The 7,196-nt window shown below is 42.8% G+C and overlaps 1 protein-coding gene across 1 annotated transcript in view; it reads left to right on the top strand.

The window, feature by feature from the left end:
- The window catches only part of LETMD1 (LETM1 domain containing 1), a gene marked incomplete at its 5' end in the record, with an annotated part of 13,965 nt that overhangs the window by 2,764 nt on the left and 4,005 nt on the right, over positions 1-7,196 (top strand). The window contains 4 exon segments of the mRNA XM_027768136.1: positions 2,191-2,306; positions 3,194-3,276; positions 6,848-7,034; positions 7,156-7,196. Of these exon segments, the coding sequence (XP_027623937.1) occupies positions 2,191-2,306; positions 3,194-3,276; positions 6,848-7,034; positions 7,156-7,196 (427 nt within the window).

Here is a 7,196-nt window from a genome sequence, read left to right as displayed (position 1 = left end):
TATCCTTTTTTATAAAGTGAGAGGACAGTGGCTGCTTTCTCTGCCCCCCAGATTTTTTTTTTTAAGAGAGATTTTTCTCTAGGGTGCATGCACTTGATGGAGAGACAGAGACAGAAAGCAAGAAATCACTTCCCAGGGGGATGCTCGTTCCACAATCTTTCTTCTCCATTCTCCTCTCAGGATCTTGGGCACACATGCATATGCGCCTTATGGGAGTTTTAAGTCACTGTGGTCGACTACATGGGATTCTAGCAACATTACCATTACGCTATCTGCTTGTCCCATTGTTGTTTTTAAAACTTAATAGTATGGAAACTTTTAAACAAACACAAAAGTAGAATAGTTAGTGTACTTCCATTTACTCAACCTTACCTCAGCAATTATAAACTCAGGGCCAACAGGTGGCGTGGGGGTTAAGGCACTGAACACTCCTATATGGCCAACTACAGTTTGAGTCCTAAACCTGATGGCTTCCTTTCTCCCTCTCTCTGATCAAATTAAAATAAATGAATGAATAAGTAAAATTAAATGATTCTTTTAAAAAAAAAAAAACCTCATAGCTACCGATCTCATTTCATTTATATGCTTGCCTTCTCCTATATATATAAATTTTAAAAAGTTTTCCAGAGGGCACAGTGACTCTCCAGAGAGGCAGAGTAAGAGATGGAAAGCGAGAAAACATGCCCCACAGGGAAATGGTCATGCCACAATCCTTTCTTTTCTGTCTCCTTTCGTGATTTTGGGCACACACACTTAGTGTCATTTCAAGTTGCTGGATCTGGGACTTGAACCATACAGTTAACCCCAGCTGCCTTAACCACCAGACCATGGGCTAGCCCACTCCCGTTATTTATTTATTTTTTTGTAGAGGAATTTTCCTATAGGGTGCGCACGCTTGCCAGAAAGACAGAGAGATAGAAAGCAAGTAATCACCCCCCAGGGGGGATGGCCACACCACAATCCCTTCTCCATTCTCCTCGGGATCTTGGGCATACATGCATACACGCCCGGTGTGAACTTTAAGCCACTGGGTCCGGGACGTGAACTGCAGTTGACTACATGGGAATCCAGCGACATAGCCATTATGCTAACTGCTGGTCCCGCTCCTGTGTTATTTTTAAGCTAATCTCTATGTCATAATTTTTTTGAGAGGTTTTTGCTATGGATGCATGTGCTCACCAGAAAGAGACAGAGATAGAAAGCAAGAAATCACCCCCCAGGGGAGATGGGCATGCCGCAATCCCTTCTACTCCATTCTCCTCTTGGGATCTTTTTTTAATTTTTTTTTTTTTTGAGAGATTTTCACCGTAGGGCGCGTGCCCTCGCCAGACAGACAGAGAGAGACATAGAGACAGAAAGCGAGAAATCACCCCCCAGGGGGGATGGTCACGCCGCAATCCCTTCTCCTCCATTCTTCTCTCGGGATCTTGGGCACGCACGCACACGCGCCCGGCGTGAGTTTTAAGCCACCGGGTCCGGGACGTGAACCGCGGTCGACTACGTGGGAGTCCAGCGACATAGCCATTACGCTAACTGCTGGTTCCCTCCTCTTGGGATCTTGAGCACACACGCACCCACGCCTGGCATGAATGTAAGCCACCAGGTCCAGGACTCGAACCTTGGTCGACTACATGGGAGTCCAGTGACGTAGCCATTATGCTATCTGCTGGTCTCCATATCATAAAATCTTTTTCATAATCTGAAAGTGTTCTTAAAAGTGCTCAAGCAAAAGTCCTGGGTAAATCTAAGAATTTTCAAGAATTAAAGTTAAAATTCAATCATAGAAATACATTGACTTATGCTACTTATACTTTCTCCAGACAGGAGATAAGTTAGTATCTGGCTGGGGAACACATAGAGTTAATTGAGCAAGACTTCCTGAGGTTAGAGTTCAATTTTTAAAAAAGAAGTAATGAGCCAGAAGAGGGAGCCCATTCCATTGCAAATCACAGAAATCTGATTTAGCTGAAAAAAGATGATGTACTGAGGCAGTGGGGGGTGGAGGGAGTTGAGAAAAGGGATATGGGTTGACCTCATAAAAATTTCAGGTTACCTAGTTTAAAGTTTTAATATAGAGTAGTGTTGGGGAAGGGCAAGTGTGTGTGCATGTGAGTGAACATGGATTAGAAAGCTGTGGTGAGAGTCAAACTGGGATAACAGCACACTCTGTCCTCTACTTTAATGAGGCAGGATTGCAGATGTTGTGGGCTGATGCCAAAAAGGCTAGAAGAATAAAGGCAAATATGTGGAAGCACAATATAAAGTTTCATCAACTTTCATACCGGGAGATGGAGCATTTGAGACAGGTATGGGCCTGGGGAAAAATGTTCAGAAGTGCATGGTAAGGTAATGACGGTTAACCAAGGTCTTAAGTTTTTTCCTTTCTTTTAGAGTTGTTCACTGCTGATCAAGCTTTTGCTCTTTGCTATGAGATCCAAGTATTGAACTAAATGAGAGCCTCAGAGTCTTTGACAGAAGTGGGTTCACTCAAGTTACTGTCCTTAGCTGAATTTCATAGTTTCTGACACACTTTTTGAATAAAAGTTGTAAACACTAAAATCTAGTTACTTTCTGAAGGTATAAAAATCTGCAAAGATCTAAAGGGCAGCAGGAAACTAGTATTTTTTTTTTTTTTTGCAGAGGTTTTTGCTATAGGGCGTGTGTGCTCGCCAGACAGACAGAGAGAGACAGAGAAACAGAAAGCAACAAATCACCCCCCAGGGGGATGGCCACGCCGCAATCCCTTCTCCATTCTCCTCCCAGGATCTTGGGCACGCACACACATGCGCCCAGCGTGAGTTCAAGCCACCGGGTCTGGGACTCGAACCACGGTCGGCCACATGGGAGTCCAGCGACATAGCCATTATGCCAACTGCTGATCCTGGAAACTAGTATTTGATGGTGACTTAGAGGACAGTTTTGAAGCTGAGAATAAAAACCTAGGACCTATTCTACAGGTCAGGAAGAATTCATTAAGGGATTAGGTATAATGTCAAGCCCTGCCTGTAATAGACGTTACTTGGGATACACAAATGTAAGAAATCAGAGGAACTTACCATCTAGAACCAGATAGAAATAAACATGGTCCTTTTTCTAGGGTATAGTAGAAGATAACTGCAGAGTAGGGTGAAGGGATTGTCCATTGTATCAAGAACTTACTTGGATTAAAACATCTGTGTTTATTTCTACTTAGTTCCGCCGAGATGTTACCAAGTGTCTTTTCCTAGGTATCATTTCCATTCCACCCTTTGCCAACTACCTGGTTTTCTTGCTCATGTGAGTACAAATTTCTATCTATCTCCCTAATATCTTGAAGCTATATAGTTTTTTTTTTAATTGAAAATCATTTTAAAAGGAACGTTTTTTTAAAAAGGATTATTTTACTATCTTAATTTATTTCATTTATTTATTTTAATTTGACCAGAGAGGGACAGAGAGAGAGAGAGGAAAAGTGAGAAAGCAAGCCGCCAGGTTCAGGACTTGAACCGCAATTGATCACATTGGAGTCCAGTGTCCTTAACCACCATGCTACCTGCCAGCCCCAAAAGAAATTTTAATTTTGGAAAGTAGGCAGAGGTTATCAAACTTCCTGCTCCAGGTGTCTCATCCCAAATGCCTCTCAGTAACACTTCAGATACTTGGACACGTCATAGCTGCAGATATAGGTGGCTGGGACTCTCCATGTATCTTTGCTGCTCTGGATGACATGAAATAAGATAATGACCTTTTCTATCATCCTTGGAGGCAGGAACCCACTCTCTGAGAGGCATGGCAACTGGGGACAAATTTCTTTCTTCAGAAAAAAGAAAAATCCTCTTTCTATATATGTATTTTTTATTTTTATTATTATTTTCTTTGTCATAGGGCATGTGCACTTGCCAGAGAGAGACGGAGAGAGGGAAAGTGATAAATCCCCCAGGGGGCTTGGCCACGCTGTAATCCCTTCTCTATTCTCCTCCTGGGATTTTGGGCATGTATGCATGTGTGGCTGGTATGAGTTTCAAGCTGCTAGGTCTTAGACTCGAACCGTGGTCTTATCTGTGGGAGTCCAGTGGTCCAGTGTCTTTTTTTTGGAGAGGTTTTTGCTATAGTGCGCACGTGCTCGCCAGAAAGACAGAGAGACAGAAAGTGAGAAATCACCCCCGAGGGGGGATGGTCACGCCGCAATCCCTTCTCCTCCATTCTCTCAGGATCTTGGGCATGCACGCACACACACCTGGCATGAGTTTAAGCCACCGGGTCCAGGACTCGAACTGCAGTCAACTACATGGTCCAGCGACATAGCCATTACGCCAACTGCTGGTCCCAGGGAGTCCAGTGTCTAACCATCACACCACCTGCTGGTCTCTCTAATAACTTTATTCGTATCCAAAAGTTGCACGATTAGACTGTGACCTTGCATGGCATTCCATTTATCTCTTGCTATATGTTGCTGTATCAACTTCAAAGCTTAATAGCTTAAAATAATCACCGTTTTCATGATTTTTGTGGGTCAAGAACTTAGGCAGGGCTGAGGTGGGTGATGGATTTTTCTCTTCCATGTGGTGTTGACAGGTCCTCAGTGACATTTTAGTTGCTATATGGTGTTTTCTGGAGGGTCCAAAGCTAGTCTTATTTCTGGTATCTTGGCTTGATGGTTAGAAAACTGGACCTATCCCTTTTTTAAAAAAAAAAAAATGTTTTTCTCATAGGGCATATGCACTTATCAGAGAAAGATAGAGAGGGAAGGTGAGAAAGTACCCCCCTACAGGGGGGGATAGCCATGCCATAATCTCTTCTCTTTCATTCTCCTTATTTATAAATGAGTCATGGCTTTTCTTCTTTTTTTTTTTTTTTTTAATGATTTTTAATGCTACTTATTTTTTTTAAATATTCGTTATAAATTTTGTGACTCTTTTAACAACAGAGACAGTATGGTTTTTAAATTTTTTTTTTTTTGAGAGGTTTTTGCTATAGGTAGCGTGTGCTCGCCAGACAGAGAGAGACAGAGAGACAGAAAACGAGAAATCACCCTCCAGGGGGGATGGCCACGCCACAATCCCTTCTACTCCGTTCTCCTGTCAGGATCTCGAGCACACACGCACACACACCCGGCATGAGTTTAAGTCACCAGGTCCAGGACTCGAACCACAGTCGACTACGTGGGAGTCCAGCGACATAGCCATTATGCTAATTGCTGGTCCTTTTAAATATTTTTGAGAAAATATTTACATGTCAACTACTCAAACTGTTGAAAAGCAAACACTCAGCACAAAATTCACACATAAACCTTCTCAAATCAGTCCTACCTAACAAATATTCTGTGATATACCATCTGTTAGCAAAGATCAGTCTCTTTTTTTTCCTTCAAAATCTTCAAGATAATCCTCTAGTTGTGGCTGCTCTTTTGCAATCTCTACTGATTACAACCCATCATGATTTTCAAGCTTCAGATCTGGGACTTGAACTGCAGTTGGCTATGTAGGAGTCCAGCACCTTAACCACCATGCTACCTGCTGGCCTCTTGGTGTGGGAGCCTCAAGGTAGGGAGATCCCTTTTTTATTTTTTTTTCTTTTGAAGAGAGTTTTTTTTTTTTTTTTTTTGGCTTTGGGGGTGGTGGGGCTGGGGGGGGGGGACGCAGCGAGAAATCACCCCCAGGGAGGATGGCCACACTTCATCTCTTCTCCTTCATTCTCCTCTCGGGATCTTGGGCATGCATCCACATGTGCCCATCATGAGTTTTAAGCCACCAGGTCTAGGACTTGAACCCCAGTTGACTACATGGGAGTCCAGCAATGTAACCACTATGCCATCTGCTGGTCCTGGTAGGGGGACTCCTTATATGACAGCTTAGGAATCAAGAGTGAGTGTTACAGCAAATAAAATTCTGCATGACCTTCTGTGACCTTGCCTTGGAGACTCTCTGCTGTTCTATTTTTTTTTTAAAGAATTATTTTATTTAACTATTTATTTATTTATTTATTTAAATTTGACCAGAAAGGGAAGGAGTGAGAACGAGAGAAAGTGAAAGAGAAAAATCAAGAAAGCAAGCTGCCAGGTCCGGGACTTGAACTGTGGTTGGCCTTGTGGGAGTACAGTGCCCTTAACCATTACGCCACTTGCTGGCCCCTACTTCTGTTCTATTTTATTGGTTGAATTAATCACCAAGATTGGAAAAAGGGGGGGACAGAGACTTCCCTTTGCCATAGAATGTCACAGAATTTCTGGCCATGCTTTAAAACCACTGCACATGTGGATAGCGGAATTGAAAACAGATCTGTTGCCTTTCCCATACTGTTTACACATGAGGACTGTGCCACAGTTAGGTTGTCAGCATCATGTGGAGTATTGAGCTCTGTAACTCTGTCCAAAGCAAGTTCTTCAAGTGCCTTTCGTTCAAAAGGTATCATTTTATCTGATTGCTCTATGCCAGGCTATTCTACTCTTTCCTTTCCTTTCAGATCACATTTCAGTAATGTTGCTTGAGATTATGCTTCAGTGTATCTTTTCTTCTTTTCTTTCAGTTTTTAAAACTTTTATTTTTCTTCGGGGGGCGGGGGGGGAAGAATAGGCACCCCCAATGAGGTCCTCACACTGTGATTCACCTCCAATCCTGGCCAGCCTGGGTCATGGGCACATTCATGTGCCTAGCGTGCTCAGTGAGGTCCCAGGATGCAAACCATGATCTTTCCCATGTGGGTCCAGCACTTGGCCCTTCAGTGCATATTTAAACATAGGTCTGGGTCAAGAAAAAAGAAAAACTGAAGAAAGAAAGTAGAACCTCTATCCCTTCCTAGTATCCACGTCTGCCAAATGCTCTCTTAGCTCACTTTGAAAGATGCTATTAGAGTTTCTTTTTCCTTTTAGGTACTTGTTTCCTAGACAACTACTGATTCAACATTTCTGGACCCCAAAACAACAAATTGATTTCTTAGATATCTATCATGCTCTCCGGAAGCAGTCCCACCCAGAAATCATTAGTTATTTAGAAAAGGTCATCCCTCTCATTTCTGATGAAGGACTCCGGTGGCATCTGAAAGAACTGTGCACCAAGGTATTCCTCCACTGAACCCTTCCTACAAACTAGGAATCTTATTAGACACAGTATACACTAAAGCTAGGTAAGAGGGTTAATCAAGACCTTCCTAACATGTATCTTCTCTTCCTTCTCCAAGGTACAGCATGGTACCCACCCAGCAACCCATGATATCCTGGC

Source organism: Tupaia chinensis, unplaced genomic scaffold, assembly GCF_000334495.1.
Source record: "Tupaia chinensis unplaced genomic scaffold, TupChi_1.0 Scaffold145652_1, whole genome shotgun sequence".
Lineage (NCBI taxonomy): Eukaryota > Metazoa > Chordata > Mammalia > Scandentia > Tupaiidae > Tupaia > Tupaia belangeri.
This window is presented reverse-complemented; position numbering and strand designations above follow the sequence as displayed.